Source organism: Myotis nattereri, assembly GCF_964212035.1.
Source record: "Myotis nattereri genome assembly, chromosome: 13".
In the NCBI taxonomy this organism is placed as follows: domain Eukaryota; kingdom Metazoa; phylum Chordata; class Mammalia; order Chiroptera; family Vespertilionidae; genus Myotis; species Myotis nattereri.
The window spans coordinates 5408835-5433391 of NC_138088.1; the positions used below are offsets into that span (position 1 = coordinate 5408835).

General features: G+C 52.5%; 1 protein-coding gene across 2 annotated transcripts in view; it reads right to left on the reverse strand.

The window, feature by feature from the left end:
- The window catches only part of VSTM4 (V-set and transmembrane domain containing 4), a 103052-nt gene that overhangs the window by 65141 nt on the left and 13354 nt on the right, over positions 1-24557 (reverse strand). For both annotated transcript variants that reach the window (XM_081105198.1, XM_081105199.1), the window contains exon 3: positions 8867-8932. In XM_081105198.1, the coding sequence (XP_080961324.1) occupies positions 8867-8932 (66 nt within the window). The remainder of the gene's footprint in view (positions 1-8866; positions 8933-24557) is intronic.

Consider the following 24557-nt stretch of genomic DNA (forward strand, 5'->3'; position numbering starts at 1 on the left):
AACATTTTTGCTCTATAAACACCCATATAAATAGGATGAAAAGATGAGCAACAGACTGGGAGAAACTGTTTACAAACCACAAACTAAGCAAAGGACTAACTAGTATCTAGACCAGTGATGGCGAACCTATGACACGCGTGTCAGAGGTGACACGCGAACCCATTTTTTTGGTTGATTTTCTTTGTTAAATGGCATTTAAATATATAAAATAAATATCAAAAATATAAGTCTTTGTTTTACTATGGTTGCAAATACAAAAAAATTTCTATATGTGACACGGCACCAGAGTTAAGTTAGGGTTTTTCAAAGTGCTGACACGCCGAGCTCAAAAGGTTCGCCATTGCTGGTCTAGACTATAAAGAACTCTCAAAACTCAACAGTAAAACATAACAACCCTCTTCGAAAATGGGCAGAAACGTACAGAGACAATTAACCAAAAAGAATATACAGGCGGCAAACAAGCAGATAAAAATAAAATAAGATGTGTAACTTCCATAGCCATTAGGTCCAGCGGTTCTCAACCTGTGGGTCGCAACCCCTTTGGCGGTCGAACGACCCTTTCACAGGGGTCGCCTAAATACATCCTGCATATCAGGTATTTACATTACGATTCATAACAGTAGCAACATTACAGTTATGAAGTAGCAACGAAAATAATTTTATGGTTGGGGGTCACCACCACATGAGGAACTGTATGAAAGGGCCGCGGCATTAGGAAGGTTGAGAACCACTGCATCAGGAAAATGCGCAGGTTCAGCACAAGGAGCCACACCTAGCACCACCGCTGAAATACAAGGAGGGCAACACGAGCGCTGGCCAGGACAGAGGCCCGGGCCGCGACCCACGGCGGGTGAGAATGGGAAGTGGCACAGCGCAGTCTCTTACGAGGCCCAGCATTCCACCCGCAGTCACAGGGAAACCGAGACCGCAGTTCACCCAGAAACATGCACGTTTGTCCACAGCAGCTCTGCAGACCACAGCCACAGCTGAGGACAGCGCAGACACCCTTCGGGGCACGGGGGACAGCTGGGCGCCCCGGGGTGGGCACGCCTGGCAGCAAGAGGAGCAGGCCACTGCACGCGCTAACCTGGAGGAGCCTCCAGCGCTCCTCGCTGGGTGAAAATATCCCAGAAGGCTACGGGCCGTGAGAGCTTACTTTGCACAATGTGTGCTTTGCATACCACTCTGCAATGACAGCACCACGGAAACAGAGATCAGAGGAGTGGGTGCAGAGGATCCGGAGGGAGTCCGAGGACAGTGGGCTTGGCTATACGGGACCCTGGTAGTGACGGGAATGTTCGCATCTGGGCTGCATCCACGTCAGCATCTTGGCTGAGATACTGCACTCGAGTTTTTCAAGATGTCACCATGGGGAGAAATCAGGCAGAGTACAAACCAATACAAAGCATCTATCTCTGTATTATTTCTTAGAAATACAGGCTAATCTACAATTTTCTCAAAATTAAACGTTAAGTTGAAAGAGTTAAACCATGTTCATATGTGCCTTAGCCAGTTTGGGCTACTATAACAAGACATGCTGGTGGCCTAAACAACAAACATTTATTTCTAGAAGATCAAGGTGCTGGCGGGTCTGGGGTCTGGGGAGAGCCCTCCTCCTGGTTAGAAGCACCCTCTCTTGGTGTCCTCAACGGGGGAACGTGCCGGGGTCCAACCCCAGCAGGTCCAGGGGTCCCCAAAGGTGTGGACGGAGTCGGCGAAGAAGGAAGGACACAGTGGCAGCGTTCAGTTGATCAGCATGGTTGGGTTCTCTTGTCTGGTTCTATTGCCAGGTTCTGTAGCCATGTTCCCTCGCTAGGTTCTCCAGCCAGGTTCTGTCCAGGTTCTCCAGCCAGGTTCAGTCACCAGGTTCTAGTCAGGTTCTCTTGCCAATTTCTGTAGTCAGGTTCAGTCCAGGATCTTTTGCCATGTTCTCTCGCTAGGTTCTGTCTCTAGGTTCTGAGGCCAGTTTCTGTCCAGGATCTTTTGCCATGTTCTCTCCAGCGAAGTTCTTCTGTCTCTAGAGAACGTTCTGTGTAGGTTCTGTGCCTAGGTTCTGTCTCTCTCTGTCTCTTGCTGTCTTGTTACATCTGTATTTATACCAGTTGATTCAATCCTATCAATCTCTATTACAAAGGTTAGGGCGTTTCTTATCTCCATTCCAGGGAGTAAAGATTATGTAGCTTAAGCATGATTGTTCATAGTTAAAGTGATTAATTACCTGCCTGGCACTTAGTTAAGAGGTTTTATTCCCTCCCTAACTTCAGGGGAAAATCCCTACCTGGGGAAACAACCTTTCTCAGAGACCTTGGTTACAACACATAGTGCTAAGAAGGTGAGCAAACATATTAAGAACAGTATGCCATATATGCCAGGTCCCTTGAAACAGCAAGGATGGACTGGCTCCCGGCAGGAACGAGCAGTGAGCAGGCTCTCAGGGTCCGCCTCTTACTCCATCCCCACGGCCTCATCACCACAAGGTTCTACCTCCTAACACCATCCCTTTAGGGGATGGGATTTCTACATGAAAATGCATCCATTTCTTAGAGTCCAATGACCAACCTTATCACCAGTCTGACGGACAAAATGCTCAGAAAGGGAAAAGGAAGTCAAAAGCTTTATTTTAATCTTCTTTGCAGCAAAGTGCTGCAGATGGCTGGCTTGGGAAATGTTTAAACTTAGCACCAATGTTTCTCTGCTGGCATAAATCTCTCTAGCAGGACAGGCACCGTGGGCAAGGTCAGCACGCTCCTGGGCACCTGGGCATAACAAGGAGCATGCAGAGTGCACTCCCGAGAGAGGCTGCACGGCACCCGCACCAGGAGGGCTGTGTGCCCAGGACAAGGCAGGCAGAGGGGGGCGGGCCCAGCTGGGCGAGAGCGGCTTCCCAGAGGACTGCAACTCTGCTCTGAGTCATCTTTAAAATAACACAGAAAATGCAAAAATATGTGGAGAAAATAAATATATAGAGACAGAGAAACGAAGTATTCCGTCTCCATCACCCCGAGAGAAGACTGCTAGCATGCGGGTACTTTATTTGTTTGTGCATATTTGTAAGTTAACATCATGTAGTTTCATACCTTGCTTTTTGATTAATCTAATTTTCTCATTAAGCTCTCTTCAAAAAACGATTCTGGCCGAGCCAGTGTGGCTCAGTTGGTTGAGCATCATCCCATGCACCAAAAGGTCACTGGTTTGATTCCAGGTTGGGGCACATGCCTGGGCTCCATCCCCAGTTGGGGGGCATGCAGGAGGCAACTAATTGGTGTTTCTATCTCACATCCATGTTTCTCTCTCCCTCCGTCCCCCTTCCCTTCTCTCTAAAATCAATAAAAACATATTTTTAGCCCTAACCGGTTTGGCTCAGTGGATAGAGCGTCAGCCTGTTAAGGAAACATTGATTGGTTGCCTCTAGTATGCCCAGGAGCCAGGGGTACAGGTCCCAGGTTTGATTCCGGTCAAGGGCATGTACCTGGGTTGCGGGCACATCCCCAGTAGGAGGTGTGCAGGAGGCAGCTGATCGATGTTTCCTTCTCATCGATGTTTCTAACTCTCTATCCCTCTCCCTTCCTCTCTGTAAAAAATCAATAAAATATATTTTTTTAAAAAACATTTTTAAAAAATGATTCTGAACTGCTTTTAAAAATGTGATAAAAGTTTCTCATACATGATTTGATTGAATCTTCTTATTGGCTACTAAAAGTGTTTCTGACAGTACATTAAAGTAAATGATTCTATGATGGACATTTATAAGCTTAAATTGTAACACATCTCTCTCTCACATTATGTTGTTCAGATTAAGTTCCTAGAAGAAAATTGCTAGTCGACAGAAATCCGCCTTTGGAAAGCCCTTGGGACCAGGAGAAGTAGTCAGGTCAGGGCTTGCACGGAAAAGGCAAGCGTGCTGGGCCGGCCTGGGGGACAGGTGGGGCTCATGGTCAATGTGACAGACGGAGGGAGAAGGAGACGGACTCCGGCTCCCGGCTTCCTCTCGGCTCTCCCTGGCAGCCGGCCCCAGGGAAGCCCAGTGCGGTCGGCCAGGAGCCAGGGGCGCCCGCAGGAGCAGGCTCAGTGGCTTCTCTAGGGTGAGTGGGTCCTGCTCCCGGGAGCTAGAGCCTGGGCACCACCATGGAGACGCAGCAGGCCAAGGTGGCAGGTGAAGGGAGCACCGCGGACGCCCCAGGAAGCAGGGGCAGAAGGCACAGGCAGCGTCTCCCAGAGGGAGTGTGTGTGGGGGGGAGGCCTGGAAGGGGGGAGTCAGCCACAGGGCAGAAGGCTGGATGAGAGCTTCAGAGGCCACGGACTCCTGCAGAGCACGAGGTGCAGGAAAACGCCCGCTGGCCTCCCCACCAGGAAGCCACTGGGACCGGCCAGTCCCGGGTCCCGGGGAAGCTACGCAGGGGGATGGGGGCGCAGAGCAGGTTACAGGGGTCAGGAGTTCAGGGGTATGTGAGGAGTTTGAGGCAGAACAGAGAAAACTCCCTCCTAGGACCAAAATTAAAGCAGCTCCGATGGGTGGCTCTGTGGTTAATATGGTGGAGCATCCGGAGTGGCCAGTGAGGAGGGAGGCGTGGCCTCCATTTAAAATAATGAGGCCCCGAGGGACAGAGCAGAGGTCCCGGGCAGGAAGCTGGACAGGATGCGGCCGGCCAGAGTGCGGGGTTATGTCACAGTCCTGGCTGGTTTTTGGTTGTTCATCCTCACCCGGGGTTTTAGAGAAGGAAGAAGGGAGGGAGGGAGAGAGAGAGGGAGGGAGTGAGAGAGGGAGAGGGAGAGGAGAGAGAGAGAGAGAGAGAGAGAGAGAGAGAGAGAGAGAGAGAGAACGGGAGAGGAAGGAAGGAAGGAAGGAAGGAAGGAAGGAAGGAAGGAAGGAAGGGAGGGAGGGAGAAAGGGAGAAAGACATCGATGGGAGAGAGAAACATTGATTGGTTGCCTCTAGTATGCCCAACTGAGCCACACTGACCAGGGCACAGTCCTGGATTTTACACCATGGAGCAGACTCACTGGGAACAGGCTGCAGAGCCGAGTCTGGGACAAAGGGATGGGGAACAGTGTGGGCACAGTGCCAGGCAGACAGATGTGGGCCAGGTAGACACATCTGCCTCATAGGGATTCTGGAGAGGTGGCCCCTGGACCAGAAGGCAAGGAAAATGTGGTCTCAGTGTCATTCTCAGATGGAGAGAAGCTGTCCTACTGTGTGCTGCTGGAGCAGGCACCCCCATGCACAGCCCACCTCTGCATCTGAACTCTGCCCTTGGTTCTGGGACTGCAGAAACCACGGAAGGACAAGGCCACGGTGAGACAGTACCACAGTGTCCCCAGAGCATACGGTAGACATCGGTGGCCACTCTGCTCTGGCAGGAGGCGAGGGGCTCCAAGAGGCCCATGTTAGGGTTTCAGATCACAGCCTCCTCAACATGGCACAATGGGGGCTCTCCACAGGCAGCTACAGATACAGATCATAAAACATCAGGCCAGCCTGGAAGGCTCCGCTACCCGCCAAGCACACAGGCCCTCCGGCCAGCAGGCACCAGCAGCCGGTGAGGCCCCACAGGCTCTGGTGACCGCCTGCACGCTACTGTGCCCTTGAAGCTGTGTGCACCTTAAAACGTGTGGCCTCGCAGGAGGAGAGAAGCCAAAACACTGAGCTTCCCCAGGTTGGGCAGCAGCCATCACCCCAAAGTTCTCGTGTTTTCCTCTGTTCCAAGCTTTCCTCCTGCTGCATAAAGACTATGCGAACCAAGACCCAGCCCTGAGCCCTGTGAGCCAGGGCCACAGCTGCCACGGGTCCCAGGGCAGCTGGGGCAAAGCTGTGACCGGGCAGGCAGGCCGCTCGGGCCCAGGCAGCGCGCTCAGGCTGGCCTCCCGGCCCCACTCCTTCAACCCTTACGGAATCACCTCCCTGGCTACAGAGGCTGCTCAGAGGTCTTAGAACAGCCCAGGCCAAACAATGCTTGTCCAGACTGAATCCCAGCCTTCAGCTCCAAACGGAGCAAAACGCCTGTGGCTTCACTACATCTGGGATTTGCTTTCAAGGTACCCCATTGACCTGCACACTCAAATAATTCCAAAAATCCTGTTACATTCCCCAAATTCATCTGCATTTTTGCCTTCTGCCATTGCACTTCCAGAGTCACCAGTGCTACTTTTAGGCTCAATTGCAAGCCACCATGCAGAACACGGCCCCGGCCCAGGCCTCCCTGAAGCAGATGGTGGGGACAGCAGGCTGGAGAGATGATCGCCCCGTAGGGAGGCTGAAATGGTGCACAGGGTTGCATGCCCGCTCCCGTCCTCCCAGAAAGCCAGGCCACACAGGCCTGCGGAGTGGCCCCCAGAAGGCAGACAGCACCTGTTGCTGGGCAACCCGAGGCTGCCTGGGTATGCAGAGCTGCTTTGAAACCTGGTGAGCCCAGCACCCCTCAGCTCAGGCAAGGAACCCAACTCTCCCGAACCACTGAATCTGGGAAGTGGATGCCAGTCCTCTCCATTTCCAGAGCCAACGCCAAGGCCGGGGAGATGGCAGCTCTGTGGAGGGGGCTGTGTACTCTGCCACTGTTTGCCCAGCCTGTGAAATCTGAGCAACAGCATCTCGTGAGAGGCCTGACAATGCCTTTTTGTGCTGCGGGTGCACAGCCAGGCCCCGCCAAGCCCCGGAGGACGGATGGCCGCCGGCAGGCCCCACTGTAGCTCTCCCATCCAGGAACAAAAGGGCAAAGGCCTGGGATCAGGCGCCGGGGAATTGCAACTGTACCCCTGACCTCCCCAACGCTGCGCCTGGGTTAAAAAAGCAAAGCCCAGAGAAACGGATGCCGAAATCCCAGGGGAAGGTGCCACGGAAACAGCTGCCTGCGGCATTCCTCAGGGTGGGAAGGCCAGGGCCGCCTTTCCCAGCGGACCTCTGTTTCTGTGCCGAGAAGAGAGGGCCTGCTGGGCTGCCTGCACTGCAGAGAGCTAATCCGAGAGTAACCCTGACACTCTGTAGCCACACGTGGACTGCAAAGCGCTATTACCCACAGAGTGTCTCAGAGATGCTGATCGCGCTGCAAGGCGCGGGGGACTACACGCTACAGTCCTTCCAAGTACATCGTCCCGGTCCTGGAAACAGCGGGAGCCCTGACACACCGCACATTCTCTGATCTCTTCCTGAACTTGTAATCAGATTCTCAGGGGGGCATGGAGTCTGCGTTACTGCTCCCAGACCCCCAGGAGACTGTGACCTGGTGGCAGAGCAGGCTCCCTCTGTCTCCGCGGCCAGCGACCTGCCTTAGGGCCTCCCGGGCCTCCCACCCATCACCGTCCTGGCCACAGAAGCTGGCGAAAGTCGACCGCTTTTCCTGCTGCCTCATCTTCCGAGGAGTCAAGTCACTTTCACGTTTGCTAATGAACAGACCTTCACTGAATGAAAGGCTAAGGGAGGAAATCGGAGATTATTTGGCTGGAGGTCATAAATAAAGAAAAAGGCAGCTGCAAACATGCAGAAGCAGAGCGGGGAAGACAAAGCATCACTGTTGGAGCGAAGCGCAACCAGGGAAACAGTATCTGTGACTTCGAAAGGCAACAATCACCCTAATGGCCTACCTGAGTGACACCTTACGGTCGGCAAGCAAGGTGCATAATTATGGTTGCACTTTCCCAAAAGGAAAAGTGCTTTTGAAAGAAGTCGTTATCAACTTTAGAGGGAGAGGGAGAGAGAGAAACGCCAGCCTGACCCACTGCTTGTATCTCGCTCCCACGGCTTCCCCCAGGGCAAGCTTTGCTCCCAGCACACCTGGTGAGCTACCTGAAGGGGATGGTGAGGCCCCAGGGCACACTCTCCTGGGATCCTTGTGACAAGGTCACTCCCATCTATCCGTGCCTGCTGCACATGAGTGACCCCTCACCATGTCCCAACCAGCTCTTAGCAGGACTCGGGTTAATGCTGACAGAGGCCCTGCCTGGGAGCCGACAAGCACAGTCCCTCAGTGCTTATGGTCAACGCCCTCAGCTCGGTGGTCACTGCTGTGGCTTTCCTGCCTTCGAGGCCCGGCTCCTCAGCCTTGGCAGGCGTGGCGTTGAGGGCAGAAAATGCTTTGCTGTGGGAAGCCGGCCTGGGCACTGTAGGCTGTTTGGCAGCATCCTTGGCCTCTACCCAAGAGATGCCAGTAGCACCAAAATGCTAGTTGTGGCACCAACACCGTATCCACCTGTTGGCCAATGTCCCTGGGGAGGCCCAGCTGCCTCCTGCTCAGGTCCTGCCCCAAGGCTCCAGGTGGAGCTGCCTCAGAACCACCAAGTTCCTGGTTCTGTGAGCAAGGGCAGTGCCTGCCAAAGGGCATCCATAAGGGCTCCCGGGGATGCTGGTGTGGGTTGCGGGCCTGTGACCAGCTCGGGAGCCACTGCTCGAAGGCCTGGCTGTGCGGGAAGCAGCTGTGCTCTCAAGCCCTTCCAGCTCGTCAGAACCTCTGCAAATCGGGTGCAGGCATCAGTGCTTCCAACGACCCCTGCAGCTCCAAATGGGTCAAAAAGCACTTGCTTCAGATTTCAAGCTGTTTCCAGATCCCAGACTCCTATGAACCTGAGAAAGAACTAGTCGCAGTGGATGTATTTGCCATTTTTGTTTTGCCCGAAGATCCTTCCCTAATATCACGTGAGAGTAGGAATTCTGGAGCAAAACAAAGCCCCAAACGATGCAGCCTGGAGCTTCCACCTCCACATTTCCTAAACCCTTGGCACCACCAGAATTCCCGTCCTACTCTTGAGTAAGTTTAGGGCGAGAAAACGTGATATTGTGGCAAATCTAAGAAGTTAGGGTCCTTTCTTCCTGTTCTATTCCTTCCCTCTCACCTTAAGGTGCGGTAGATCTTATAACAAAACAGAACGCAAGCTTTACCTGCAAAAAATGCCCACGTCCCCGTCTTCCCGAAGGATGAGTCTTCAGAAGCTTTGAGGGGAATCACTGTAAGACAAAACGACACAGCACAGCGTGAGCAGAGCAGCTACGGCCCGCCCGCCCCGAAGCCCGAAACCAGGCCGGACGGCACCCCGGACCCTTACAGTCATCTTCGCCTGTGCAGAACCACAGCTACCGGCCACGACGCACGGGCCACAGAGAGGCGCCAGGGCTCGCGCATAACCACTGAGAGATGTTGTCTGTTTAAAAGCCAATAAACGCCAAAGCTGGGATGCGGTTCAGTAGAAGTCCCACTGCCCCATATTCTCGCAAAACAGATTCCCCAGTGGGTATTCCAAGAACCAACACAGTATGCTTTTACCATCTGGCATCTCAAGACAGAGACGCCCGAGGTCACGTGGTGACTGGGGTCCGCGCTCTGAGCCCCGTCCTCCATGCAGGACACCCACGGAGCAGCAGGACCTGGTGTTGGATTGAGTCGCCCTGTTTGCTTTCGGCCGCTGACTTTGCTGGGCCTGCTCTGGACAGGCATGGGAACGGAGCTGAGTCACACTATTAAATCTGACCATCGTACTAAATTAAGGAGTCTGAACCACAGAAAGTCCCATGCACAGGGGTAATTCTATCTATAATAATAAAAGCATAATATGCTACTTAGACCGGACATCCTTCTGGATGACCTTCCAGATGACCAGATGAAGCCAGGGTTGCAAGGGAAGCCCGGGTCCCGGGTGCCAGAGGGAAGCCGGTGCAGGCAGCCGGGGGAAGGAAGGCCTACTCTTGCACAAATTTCATGCATTGGGCCTCTAGTCTGAAATAAAAATCTAAAAATTAACCCAACCAAAAAACACAAGGTGCCAGGGAACTGAAATATTGTCCAATAGAATTTTCCAAGGTGATGGACATGGTGTCCCTGTGCTGCACACACAGTCCACCTGGCCAAGAAGCAGAATTTGTGACTGTATTTCGTTTCCATTAACTTAACTTTATATAGCATATGTGGTCCATGGCCACCAAACTGAAGAGCTCTGGAGAAGAGATCTAGGACCTGAATAAAAAGAATGTATCATCTATCTATCATATAGCTATCACCTATCATCTATCTATCTATCTATCTATCTATCTATCTATCATCTATCTATCATCTATCATCTATCTATGTTGTCTTTCAGAGAACAATAAGGGTAGCTGAGATATATGTACACAGAGATAATGTGTAATTATGTAATACAAATGTATTTACAGAATATAAATATGTAATTAGCAAAGCTAAAATGCAGCTTTTCCCCGCTTTTCTAATTGTTCTCAGAGGAGGGCCGGGTCTGCTGTAAGTTAGCCTATAGTTCTGGAGAAGAACTCCTTTCCCATTAGAACCTGAATTCCCTGACACCAGAGCCGTATCTCCACCTGCATATCCCCATCCCTGGGCACACGCCTGGCAGCTGGCAGAGGCCGAGTAAATAAACAATCTATTTCCCTCTAATGGCCCCACCAAGGAGGCACCCAGGCGTGGACTCAGTGGGTACTTGGTCCTGCACGGTATTAGACATGTCAGACAATCTGTCTACCAGCCTTCTTGCCTCATTGCTCCACTCACAGCATCTGCACTCGCTGACTGTGAGAGCAAACAATCAGATCCCGCCCTTCAAGAATTTAAACTAAGAAAGCGCGCGTAAGGTTGCTGTGGACCCTCGGGCTGGAAGAAATCGTGGACTTTGGGGCAGGCAGCTGTGTGTGGAAAACGGGCAAGCAGAACAGAATGAAGACAGACCCTGCACAGGAACGGAGGGAGGGAGAGGCCTGCGGGGCTGAGAGGCTGGGTCTGGACGGCACCTTGCATCCCCAGAGGGCTGATGTGTTGTCTTTGCTGTCCTTGCCTCTGGAGCTGGGTGCTCACAAATTACCCCTCCTCTCTCCTGAATTATGTGCATGGGTTTTCACAGCTTCAACTAATTAACCAGGGCCAGGCTCACCACAGAGTCTGAATGAACACAATACAGAAGTGAGAAAGAGAAGCAGATCCTATCAGCGGTTCTCAACCTGTGGGTCACGACCCCTGAAAATACATCCTGCATATCAGATATTTACATTACGATTCGTAACAGTAGCAACATTACAGTTATGAAGTAGCAACGAAAATAATTTTATGGTTGGGGGTCACCACAACATGAGGAACTGTATTAAAGGGTCGCGGCATTAGGAAGGTTGAGAACCACTGTATGCTTATGTTTCCAGCACCAGGTGAGCCCACCACACCAGAGCCTCCCCACTGCGAGTGGCTCCAGGACCAGCAGCAGGTGCCATGGGGCTGGTCAGGAGTGCAGGACCACTCGAGTGCCAGCCCAGATCTGCTGGACAGCACCTGCTTTCAACCCAGAGTCCCTGGTGAATCACAGGCATTTAAAGTTCACGATAAACGGACGCAGACTGGGTTGAAACGTTAAGTTGCCATTTGCTGGTTGTGTGACTTTGGGCAAGTCACTTAACTGCCGGTGCCTCAGTTCCTCACTTGTTATGCAGGGCTGACCAGGAGCCCCCACCTCAGGGTAAGTGTGGGTAGCACAGGGATCAGTACATGTGACGTGCTCAGAACAGCGCCTGAGACCTCACGAGCCCTCTGTGTCCACAAGGACACCGGGTCTCCAAGGCGGGGACGTTCAGTTCATCCCCCTCTAATTCCCACACCTACGCCTGCCTGCCCCATGCTGTCGGCCTCGAGTGTGACTCCCCCGCTGTTCAAATGGCCATGGACGGAGCTCCCTGTCGTGTGGCTCACTGTCTGCAGCCCGAACAGGCTGTGACCATTCCAGCAAAGCCAAGTGCCTTCAGATCTTTGCTTATTCATCTTTTTTCTTTTTTTCTTTTCAATAATTATGGACCCCTGATTTAGTCCAACTTTAATTCCCTTTGCCTTACGTGGGACAGGAGGCCCGGGCCCCCTCGCTGGCGTGTGGGGACAGGTGCTGCAAGGGCCAGCGAGCTGGGACTCGGAGCAGGGGCTCTGGGTGCACCTCCCCAGTGCAGCTGCCTTATGGGTTCGCAGAGCAACTGATCAACACCATGGCCGGAGTCTTATCTGTTCCAAGAAAGAAAATCTTCACATAAACTCAGCAGAGTCTCCGAGATTTTCCCAAGGTTCCGCATAACAATCTTGGTCCATTGTCAAGCCACCTGTCCGAGTCCACACACCACGAGGGCACACGGAGGGGAGAGGGAGGGGGATCCAGCCAGGCTGACAGGGCACCAGGGCTTGGTAGCGGACAAGCAGCGGCCCACCTCGCTCGACGGGTGCAGCTGCACAAGACGGGGAGGACGCAGTGCAACAGGTCAGGGAGCAGAAGGGAGCCGTTCGGCCTCAGCATCAAGCCCTTTCCTCAAAGCAGCTTTACCAGGAGCAGAGTGGCCACTCGGCTTTGTGTGACTCCTACACCCGTGTATGAAGTGCACGGGCTCAGGGTGGAGAGGGGAGTGAAGAGCGCTCAGAAGGTCATCATCCCTGGCCTACGGACCGCTCCGTCATTCCCTGCAGACCCGGCACCCAGGGGCACAGCACCCTGCCCTCGGGGCGGGGGGCCCAGGTGACTGAGCTGCAGGCCGTCCTGGGCCCTCCCCGAGAGCAGGACATGCTGTGACAGACACCGGGCCTTGGTCCTTTGGAAAGAACTGCTTGAAAGTGGCTCAGGATCAAACAGCCTGGGAGAATGCAGGGCAGAGGCCCCGAGACACCCAGATCCTATCTGCTGGCGTCTGGAGGCAGCAGCCCCGTGAGGGAAGCCATCGCTCTGCGCTGTGCAACAGGAGCCTTCGCTCCTAAGAGGAACAGGATGCCGACTCCCCGGGGGGCAGTTTCACAGGCTGAGGCGACAGTCCCGTGGTCCGGCCCCTTCCTGGGCTCGGCTCCGTGAGGACACTGACGCCTTCCCAGACCTGCGGGAGGGACTGAAGCTCCCATTGGACAGATGGCTGACGAGGTTCAGAGGCCCCTCTCCTGTGCTCTCCCACCTGTTCCTGTAATAAAGATCCTACCACTAGAGACGTTCACATGGCATCTACAGGTTACATCAGAGTAAGCGGCACCTTCCCACACAGAAAGCCGCAGGCGTCGGTGGAAAGGGTGTGCAGGGGCCCTGGCACAGGCAGAGGATGTGGCCACAGGGGCAGAGGACGCGCTGGGGGAGACCTTCGGGGTGGGGGTGGGGGGGCACGCCTCCATGTGGCTCTGCCTCGGCGCCGGCTGATAAGTGCTCTCCAGATCCCCAGGCCTTGACTGTACAGGCCCTGCCTTCACTTAGTGCTCAGAGCCTCACGTCCTAGAATCCAGCGGCAGGAGGATTCACCGGGACTCCTGTAACACGGAGATCTCCAGGCGTCACGCTGAGCTTCTGGTGGGAGAAATCCAATCCGGGGAGAGCTCAGCATCGCGTGGCAGGGGCACACCTTCGCCAAAGTCTGATCCCTAATCCGGGCCCGCCCCGTGCGGAGAAGCCCCGCTCCCACGCACGCTCCTAGTGAAAGTGGGTGTCCAGTCCACAGAGACGCGGGGGAGGGAATTCAAGTCTTGAGGAGTCAGGCCTGCGCCCCAATCTCCCTTCCGGCCTAGGGCAGCATCCAGGACAGGAAATTAGACCAACCTCTTCAATTTAATCGAGGAAAACAAGACCAAGAACAAACCTCAGGACTAAGCCAATCTCACAAGTGTGTTTACAAAGGACCCAGACGGGCCCTTCAACAGCAACGCCTCCGCAGCGAGTCTGAGGATGGTGTGTCTGCCAGGTGCTGCCTCCAGTGGGGCCGGAGGCTCTGAGTCCAGAGGCCTTCCTCCAAGGGCCTCTGACACTTCCCGCCACCTCCCCGCTGACCGGGTTCTCTTGTTCCTTACCTGCCTCGCAGCTGAAGGGAAGGGGCTGTACTTTCTTCACTCCCTCGACTCCTTCCTGGCCCGGAACAAGTCAGAGTTTCTTTAAAAGAAGGAATGAGCCCTGACCAGTTTGGCTCAGTGGATAGAGCATCAGCCTGTAGATTGAAGGGTCCCAGGTTCAATTCCGGTCAGGGGCATGTACCTTGGTTGTGGGCATGTACCCAGTAGGGGGTGTGCAGGAGGCAGCTGATTGATGTTTCTCTCTCATCGATGTGTCTAACCCTCTATCCCTCTCCCTTCCTCTCTGTAGAAAAACCAATAAAATATATTTTAAAAAATAAAAAATAAATAAAAGAAGGAATGAACGGAGTGAACATTGTGCCGTGTTGTGGGTCGAGGTGCTGGGCCACAACGTCATCATATTCTGGGAGATGAAGCCCCATTCTCCCCGCCAGCCCCTCCCCTGGCAGCCCTGCTCACAGGCCACCGAGGCCGCCTCCCAACGACGGCCTGGCCTGGGCCCTGATGCTTTGGGTCTGGTGTGACTGAGTTTATGGCCTAGGAGTTCTCAGTTTCCTACAGAATGGGGGGAGGGAGCCCTCAAACCTCACACAGAGGTTTCCTTAGCTCTTCATGTTCAAAGGAGAAGGGAAGGCCGGGCCCCTGGTGTAGACCTTGCTACGTTGCACTCAGGGTGTGCAAATCTGGAGAGCAGACACCACCCTGCCTCAGTTTCCCCAGGCAGCATTTTCCACAGATCAATGGGAGAGAAAAATCTACAGGCACCGGAAGAGGTTGGTGGTATGAAATATGCACAAGGAAAGACCCTTAAATAAAATAGAGTCAGAAACTTTGCTCCAAATTTTAAAACTTGATATTCTCAGTTCACTGGCCCTTCTTATTCAGTGATGGTTCCCGAGGAAGAACTGCATGTGGCTGCCCCACCATGTGTAGCTGGGACGGCATCCCAGGGAAGGCAGCCGCGGCCGGGACAGACCCTGCTCCGGCGCAGAGGTTTGCCTGGTGCCTGGGCTCCCTCCCGCGCCTCTGAGACACAGGCCAGAGGCCGCCTCTCCTGGGGCTCGAACAAAGCCTGTGAGTGAGGACGGCCGGCCGCTCTGATGGGCAGCGATGAGGAACGGAAACGCCCGAGCGCTGTCTATTTCAAGCCCTTCTCTCCTTTTGCATTCACTCTAAGACAAATTCTAAAACACAAACCCAAAGAGCAAACAGAAGACATATTAACAGACTTCCCACGGCAACAAGGCTGTTGGACACGCAATCAGCTACAGAATACAGGCCGCGCGTCCCCGAACAGCCGTTAAGGAACTTTGAAACTTAGGGCTTGGTAACTGGCCCTCTCCAAATACTGGCCGACTCCAGGATCGGTCTGTATTTTTGCTTGCTATCACCTCCCACTCCTTGTTGCTATTAATTAAAAGAGCATTCTACCGGAGGGTTTAGCTCACGCATTCATTCTTCTACCCAAAGGAACTGTGGCGCTCCGTGTGCTGTCGGTGTGAGGATGCAGGCAGGGAGAACCCAGCACGGTCTCGGGAGTAACTCCCTGGCCAGGCCCACATGCCAACCGTTCCTTTCATCACTGTCCACCCTGGCCCAGGCCGACCACAAACATGCACCCAACGCCATCAAATCATTTGCAAACTCCTCTCCTCCCCAGCCCACACCTTTGCTCAGGCTATTTGGTCTCCTGATACAGCATGGCCGCTCACTGTCACCTGAAGCCCCAGCAGAAGCCCACAGCCTCCCAGGTGCACTGTCATATCCTCCCCAAGAATATCCTGTCTCTCTTACTCCCACGCCAGAGTGACCTTCGTGTGTGGCCCCCTTGCACTCTCGTTTTTATTAGCCACCTCGACTCTGTCTATCAGATCTATCCCCACATCTACACACGTCTCCTCCCCTAGACTGTGAGGCTGGGGCCCGGGAGAGTGGGAATCAATCGGGCAGATTACACATCTGCTCGGTTTGCATTTTCAGTCTCTTCAATGCCCAGACCGTGGCTGTCGGAATGAGCGTAGGTACAATGAAGAATTGTTTCACGTGGTGTTTAAATTACACTCCAGTTGTCAATGTGTTCCCTTTGAGCATCCGGACCTGTTGACACTTTAAATATCATGATGTGTGCTTGTTTAATTAAGAAGTAGCACTCAATGCTTACTTAATCTCATCCCTAATTATCTCTTCCATGTCTCCGGAGAAAAAGGAATTATTTCATTTCTTCCACTGAAACTTGAAACATTGGTTCCCGGTGGTAGCACTTTGAGATCCAATGACTAAGTCCCCTCTCACTTTACGTTATACTTTCATCTTTGCCCCCAGGTGCTTCTAGGTAACACACTTCCACTTGCTTGGTGGACTCCTCACATTTAGAGATGACTTAGATGATCCTAAGTCAAACAGCAGTTTGGCTCACTGGACTGTGCTGTGTGGGTTAGATGGGAAGCTGACGCGACTGCAGGAGTGAGCCTGTGCCAATCGCTCCCATCACAGCTCTGTCACCGAGAGGGAGCGGCTCCACTTCCCGGCGCAGACTGCATCTGAGTCTGGGGGCGGCTGGCTGACGGCCCACGGAGGGTGATTTTTTCATGACGTCTGGGGACTCGAAGCTGCTGATGCCCTAACAGCAGAAGCCAAAAATGAACGGCATGGCCAGGTCACTCTTGTGCACCCCGGAGGTTGTGCTTCCTGGGGAGAGGGCCGGGCCAGCCTCAGGCTCAGTGCCTAAAACTGGTCCATCTAAACCCTCAGTGACGGCAAAGACCACGTGGCTCCTGGAGCCTGCCTTCCACAGGGAGCCCTCAGGCTCCCTCCCATCCCCACCCAGCTGCCCTCTGGTTTAGAACAGGACCTGCATGTCCTGGGAGGGACCAGGCCAGATCAGTGTCCGCGCAGGACACGTGTGGCCATCACAGGGATAGCAGGCAGGACGGAGAAGGCATACAGGCTGTGAGGCCCCCACTGTGTGGGAGCAGGGGCCAAAAGGGAGATGGAGGGATTACTGAAGAGCAGAGACAACACACAACCAGAAGTGCCTGGCTGCGGGGACAGGGACAGAGGTGGTGAGGGCCTGTGGAGGCAACGGGACCCTGATGTCCCGGTGATGGGAAGAGGCAGCTAATCTATTAACTGCACAAAACAGAGGCACAGCAGTGACCTGCCAACCCTGAGTGTGGGGAACAAACGCGGGGGCAGACGTGCCTTGGCAGCAGCAGGGACAATGAATGTCTTCCGAAAGTATCATTAATTGCAAAAAAATTACCATCACTAGTGAAACATTATTTTGCACTTATTGGAGAGGTGTGGGCCCTCTACAGATCAAATCTTCGCCTCATTTCAAAAGTGACTTTGGGCCCAGCTGGTGTGGCTCAGTGGTTGAGCATCGACCCACGCACATGCCCAGGCTGTGGGCTTGACCCCCAGTGCAGGGTGTGCAGGAGGCAGCCAGTCAATGTTTCTCGTCAATGTTTCTATCTCTCTCTCTCCCTTCCACTCTTTCTAAAAGTCAATTAAAAAAAAGAAGAAAACAGAAAAAAAATATTTAAAACAGGAAAGTGATATTGAAATTCACCCAAAAGAGAACAGCTCACCTCAGTCTCTGGGGACGTATCAAGCTTGCAGATTCTAGGACAGAAATCTATAATAATAAAAGCGTAATATGCTAATTAGGCCGAACGTCCTTCCTTCTGGACAAAGCTGCAGTGGGCAGGGACCGCGGCAGAGGCGGCAGAGTTGGCAGAGGCGGCAGAGGTGTCAGAGGCCCCCGGCCGTGGGGGCAGCCGGTCGGGGCCAAGGCCCTTGCACGAATTTCATGCATCAGGCCCTCCAGTACTACATGAAAAAGCAAAACCCCTAGCTACTTCTTTTGGTTTAAGGCCATAAAGAACCAAGAACATGTGGACAGGTCTGCACTATCTATCTATTATATCGTCAATCAAAACAGGGGACACCCCCAAAATAAACAAGTCACCCGAGAACAGGTCCTGTGAGCAACTTTGTCTCCTATTGGAAAACACCCAAATGTCTGCTCACCCTCCCTCCATTTCCACCCCAACTGCCTTGTCTCCCAGCACTAGGCCTGCTGTGCCTCAGCCACGGCTACAGACACTCAGACCTCCCGCCATTCCTGGGGCTGGTGGGTTCCCCTGCAGCTCACCTGCTCATGATGACTGAGCGACAAGTGGTTACCTCGGAATGGTTGTCACTGGAGCAGAGGGCACAGGGCTCCTGGGCAACTGCTGTGGAAGTGGGTACGCCTCCTTCCAGCCCAGAACCGCGCTCCTCCGGACCACATGCACACTGACCTCCTCCAGACCACGTGCACACTCACCCCTCCAGACCACATGCACACTCACCCCCCCAGACCACGTGCACACTCACCCCTCCAGACCACATGCACACTCACCCCTCCAGACAACGTGTACATTCACCCCTCCAGACCACGTGCACACTCACTCCTCCAGACCACGTGCACACTCATCCCTCCAGACCACGTGCACACTGACCTCCTCCAGACCATGTGCACACTCACTCCTCCAGACCACGTGCACACTCACCCCTCCAGACCACGTGCACACTGACCTCCTCCAGACCACGGGCACACTCACCCCTCCAGACCACGTGCACACTCACCCCTCCAGACCACGTGCACACTGACCTCCTCCAGACCACGTGCACACTCACCCCTCCAGACCCATGCACACTCACTCCTCTGGATTGCATGCACACTCACTCCTCTGGACTGTGTGCACACTCACCTTTCTGGACCCCGTGCACACTGACCTCCTCTGGATTGCATGCACACTCACTCCTCTGGATTGCGTGCACACTCACTCCTCTGGACTGTGTGCACACTCACCTTTCTGTACCATGTGCACACTGACCTCCTCTGGATTGCATGCACACTCACTCCTCTGGACTGTGTGCACACTCACCTTTCCGTACCATGTGCACACTGACCTCCTCTGGATTGCATGCATACTCACTCTCTGGACTGTGTGCACACTCACCTTTCCGTACCATGTGCACACTGACCTCCGGATCCTGGGAAGAGCTGCTGCAGCCTCACCTGTCAGCACTGCTCTTCCACTGAGGACACTGGCCTTCTCTAGACAGCAACAGGCTGGCCTGGAGGAGCCCATTCCAGAGCCCAAGCCAAGCTGGCTCCTCCTGCTGCCCCGAACGTTGGTATTTCCCAAGACACCATCCTTGGCCCCCGCCCACCGGGGGTTTCACCCACCCACTGGCTTCACCTGTCTGACTTAGAAATCAGGGCCCACCAGCCAGGGTGGCCAGATCATCGCCTCCACGTACCTGCCATCGTGCAGCATGGCCTGCCACCATGTCACTCTGAACCCTGAACCCCACCCCCCCCTGCGGAGCGGTCTATCCCACGCTGTCCCTCTGTCAGCTGTGGGCACCGCCCTGCATGCACTTACTGAGTTAGACCCCTGGGAGCCCCCCAATCTCTCTCCCTTGCCCACATCCAGCCACTTCTGAAGTCTCCTCATTTGACCTCTCACTGCCTCTCCACTTCTACTTCTGAGTTTAGCCTTCCATCTTCAAGGCTGAACAACTACAAAAGACACTCCCTCCTCACCCTCTAGTCTGCTCCTCGAAATCCACGTCCCAAGCAGCCAACAGACGGATCCAGCAAAAGGCTCTAGATGCTTCCCAGGCTCCCTAGGGCCTAATGCAGGGAATCCTCAAACTTCCCAGTGATCCAATCACCTGGACTGCGTGTTCAATATTCCAATTCCACCCCAGACCGGCCAGTCTCTCCTGGCGAGGCCTGGGGTCCTCCTGTCAGCAGTGGTCCTGCCGATGCTCATCAGGAGGCACAGGTGAGACTACTGCCCTACAAAGTCAAGTGTAAATCCCTTACATTGGGTCCAAGCTCTTCCACCACCAGGCCTGCCTCTTTCCCCTACTCAGCTCTCGCTGCCCCTGGCTCCCAGCTTAGGCTGCAGGGGCCCTGACCCACTGCTGTAGGGCCTCGCTTTCCGCCCCATGCCCCCCTGAATCCCAGTGTCAGCAGAAGCACTGCCTTCTCCCTCATCCCAGGAGGACGGCTCCCACAAGGCCCCGTTTGCTCCCTTATCATTGCACTTACACTCTAACATCATGTCTGTGTGTATCTGCCACCCCTGTGGAGAGATCCCAGGCATGTGTCCCCAAGTTTCCAGCATACGAGGGCCTAGCGCAGAGCAGGCTCAGTAGATGCCCACTGAGTGAGGGGGAGAGAGAATCCACCAGGCACTGCTGAGCCCTGCAGCCAATATTATCTCCAACACAATTTCTTCCCTGAGCCCAGCACAGCTCCTCGGCTGAACTTACCATGTCTCCGAAGGCTGCCACTCGCTTCCTTATCATCTTTCCCCTCTTCTGTAGTTTGAATCTATCTTTCTGGAAATGAGGTTCCCAAAAGGACTGTGTCGTCTGCATTATAGTCTCACCAGCACAGGACACATGACACAACCATCTTCCTTCTCAGGGACACCAGGACAATTCGCACGAGGACGGAAACGACAGGCTGCCGTGCTGCCATATCGCATTGCAGACGCACATCTAGTCAGCGCCATCGCCGCCGAAGTCCCTCCCGGGGACAGCCGAGCCTCCCCTTGACTACCCAACAGGGCCCGCGGCCGTTTCCCCCAAACATCTTGCTTTGCCATTTTCCAAATTGAATCTCATTCTGTTATTTCCTGCCTGTATGTCTTACCTCCCTGGATTCATTTTTATTATGTTTCATTCCTCGCTGACATTAAGAACATTTGCCAATTTTGTATTTTCTGTAACGTTCATTAGGGTGCAGTGTGCTCCTTTTTCAATGTCATTGATAAAACAATTAAATGAAATAAACCCAACACTGACCCTCCTGGCTTCCCCTGGAAACCTCTCCAGAGGCTCCCGCCATGTGTCCCTTAGGACGCGTCGGTCCATTTTCTCTGCAGGCTGGGCTTCTTGCTCGGCGACACCGCCTGGCACAGCAAGTGAGGACACTGTAGCATCCTTTGCCCTCTCTTCTACTTTGTGTGATAACAGTGACTCTGACAAGCTCATCTGGCATCGCAGCTTCTCTCAAACAAGCCAAGCACCATGTCACTGTCACCTGCAGGCTCATATATGCTCATTCTTCATTAATGGCCACTTCATTTTGTGCCAACCAGCACCAGTCACCTTACAGCCGGGAGCCCTCCCCCCACAATCTCACACATACTGCACATGGTTTGCAGATAAACTCCAATTTAATACTTCCTCACTCTTCAAAATCCCCACTTTCCAGGCTATTTTAATAATGTACACCGTTAAAACATAAAATGGTAACTTAGGCTGTACCACAAACTGATACAGCCTGCATTTCTTAGCCAGACACTTTCAGGGGTGTCACCAGGAAAAAGCGGTCACAAGTTCATTCACTGGTGTAAATTTTTCCCAATAATTTGCTATTTTTTTTGGCCATCACCCACACATGCTTAAGATGAACCCCATTTGGGGGAAAACTCAAAATTACAGAGAGCAAAGCAAAGCGAGCAGCGCTGCTGAGCCTGGGTGGCTGTGTTGCCTTGGTCTTGGCTTTGGCTCTGGTGTTTGAATCTGCCTGTGGTTGGTGAAGCATGTCACAGGCACAGAACCCCTACCCTGGGCTTCTTCTGGAGCCGCCCGGCGAGGTCCGCAGCGAGGCTGTGGCAAGCTGCCGGTTATGCCCAATTCCCCGCATGCCCCTGGTAACGCATCCCTGCCTCTCCCACCCCAAAGAGCAAAGCAAAGGACAAGTGACCGGGACTGGAGTTCCAGTAACAGACGTGACCCCAGTAATATACACAGACAACGCTAAGCTGCTAGGCTGTGATCAGCGCTCACGCTGAGTTGTGGCTCTGCAATAATATTCGCCCGTTTAACTCACTCAACTGGCAAGCGAGCCTCCCCAGGCTGACCTGTGCAGGTGGGCTCGCTGCCAGCTCTCCCTCCCGTCCTCGGAGAAGCAGAACTTGTGACCGTCCTTAAATGATCGTTTGCAGGTCAAACAGGACCCAGCTAAGGAAAAGCGAGACGTCCTGGAAATGCAACAAGTGCCAAAGGACTAGGGGCACGCAAGTTTCTTGATTTAAAAAAATAAAAAAAGGAGAAAAGTCGGTTTTAAACTATAGGCTATAGGAATTTTCATCTATCTATGGCAGGTTTCTAGAATGGATTGTCCTTATTGTTAAGACTTTAGAGAAGTTTTAGGTTCTGAGCAAAACTGAGGGAAGGCACAGAGACTTCCCCTATGCCCCACTCGGCCTCCCCCGTTATCAGCCTCGCCACCAGAGTGGTGCAGCCGTTACAGTCAGCGACCCTACCCCGACACATCCTTATCACCGAAGCCCTAGCTGACATGGGGTCCGCTCTTGGTGTTGTAGGCTCTGTGGGTTTGGACAGAAGTACAACGACATGTGTCCACCTCGTGTATCACACCGAGTGCTTCACCACCCTGAGCCCCTCTGTGCTCCCCACCTAGTCAGCCCCCCGCTACCTCCCTGGCAACCTCTCATCTTTCCACTGTCTCCAAAGTTCTCCTTTGCTAGAGGCCATAGTGTTGCTATCACACGGTGCGTGGCTTTTCCAGATCGGCTCCTCTCACCTAGTGAGAGGCATCGTTTCCTCATGTCTTCTCATGGCTTAGTAGCTCATTTCCTTAAAATACATTTTTTAATATGTTTTATTGATTTTGTTTTAGAGAGAGAGGACTGGAAGGGGAGAGAAGGAACATGCACAGGACTATGCCCAACCAACTGAGCCACACAGATGGGGCCAGAATAGATGTTTAAATAAGGACTTCAACAAATTGAAAAAGGAAAAGGTATATTACTAAGAGACACCAAACCCAGCTGCTTTTCTGTTACATTTATTAGTGGGAATCATGAAAAAGTCATGGACACCTCAAAGTTGGCTTTTTAGTAAAGTAACTGACAGTCTCTAACAGTGGCGTATGGGCTAGACAGGGACAAATAAGGTCAACGTCGAGGCTCAAGTGCTAACGTTAAAATTCCTAGTGCTCCAGCAAGAGGACCGGCCAATGGAATCAGGTTAGAAAAATGAATGAGATATACATTTGCACGTATCATTGAGAAGCAACTGAAAAAAACTTTATCCAAAAAAGTAAGACAACTCATTATGTTACAAATAAAAGTCAAGAACTTTTCTAGGGACCAGGAATAACCAATTTAAAAGAGGTATATGTGTGTTTGTGTGTGCATGTGTAAGGAGAAAGGATAGATCCTAATGAAAGTATAAAATAAACACAATAAAAATGTTTAAGACTTTTATGAAGAAATCTTTACTTAAAGATATTTTAGCCCTGGCCAGTTTTGCTCAGAGTGTCAGCCCACCGACCAAAAGGTTGAGGGTTTGAATCCCAGTCCCAGGCAGAAGGCAACCAATCAATGTGACACATCTCTCTCTCTCTCTCTCTCTCTCTCTCTCTCTCTCTCTCTCTCTCTCTCTCCTGCCCTCCCTCCCTACCTCCATCCCTTCCACCCTTTCTAAAAATCAATGGAAAAAATATCCTCGGGTGAGGATTAACAACAACAAAAATAGATACTTAAGGAACACAACAGGGCTGGATAGGAACCTTAAAAATCACAAAGATGTATAAGATGTATACATCCACCCAAGGTAATTATAAAAGTCAATTAAATCCTAATAAAATCAAACCCTAACATAATTTTTATAAATAGGTAAAATCACCTGAAGGAAAAATTAAATGTATAAGAATAGGCAAGACATTTATTTAAAGTTTACATTTAAATGTACAGATTTAGCTTATAAAATGTGGCATTTCAAGATAGGGATATTTTATCTGAGCAATAGATAGTGTAGAAATAACAGAATAGCCATTTAGAAACAAAAAGTAAATTAGCTACTCATCCTACATAATGAAGAGGTAATATGCCAATTGGCCATAACATCCTTGCACAAGATGGCCACTCCCATGTGGTCACAAGATGGCTGGCAGGGGAGGGCAGTTGGGGGCGACTGGGCTGGCAGGGGATGGGGGACAGTTGGGGGCTACCAGGCCTGCAGGAGAGGGAGTTGGGGGCAACCAGGCCTGCAGGGAAGGGAGTTGGGGACGACCAGGCCAGCAGGGGAGGGCAGTTAGGGGCGACCAGGCCAGCAGGGGAGGGCAGTTGGGGGCAATCGGGCTGGCAGGGGAGCAGTTAGGCGTCAATCAGGCTGGCAGGGGAGTGGTTGGGGGTGATCAGGCTGTCAGGCAGAAGCGGTTAGGTGCAATCAGGCAGGCAGGCAATTAAGCCCACAGGGATCAGGCCTAAACCGGCAGTCGGACATCCCCCGAGGGGTCCCAGATTGGAAAGGATGCAGGCTGGGCTGAGGGACACCCCCCCCCCCAGTGCACGAATTTTGTGCACTGGGCCTCTAGTACCTTATATAAAAATGGATTCCAAATAGATAAAGGAGTAATACTTTCTTTTAATCCTTTACAAACATTAAAGGAAAATATGGAAAACAGTTTTATAAGATTGGGATGGAAAACATTTTTCTAGATAAGATATAAAACCAAGGTACCATGTGCAATTTGTGGAAAATAAATTACATCTCAATTAAAAAATACACCTGGAAAAAAGGAATACCATAAAGAAAAGAAATGGCAACTTTGCATAAATATCCTGAAAATGTAAAATGTCTTATATGGCAAAAACAAAAAAAGTGTAAAGGCAAGTAACAAATAGGAAAACAATTTTGCAGCATATGTAACAGCTAACAAATTAACGATCAGAACAAAACACATAG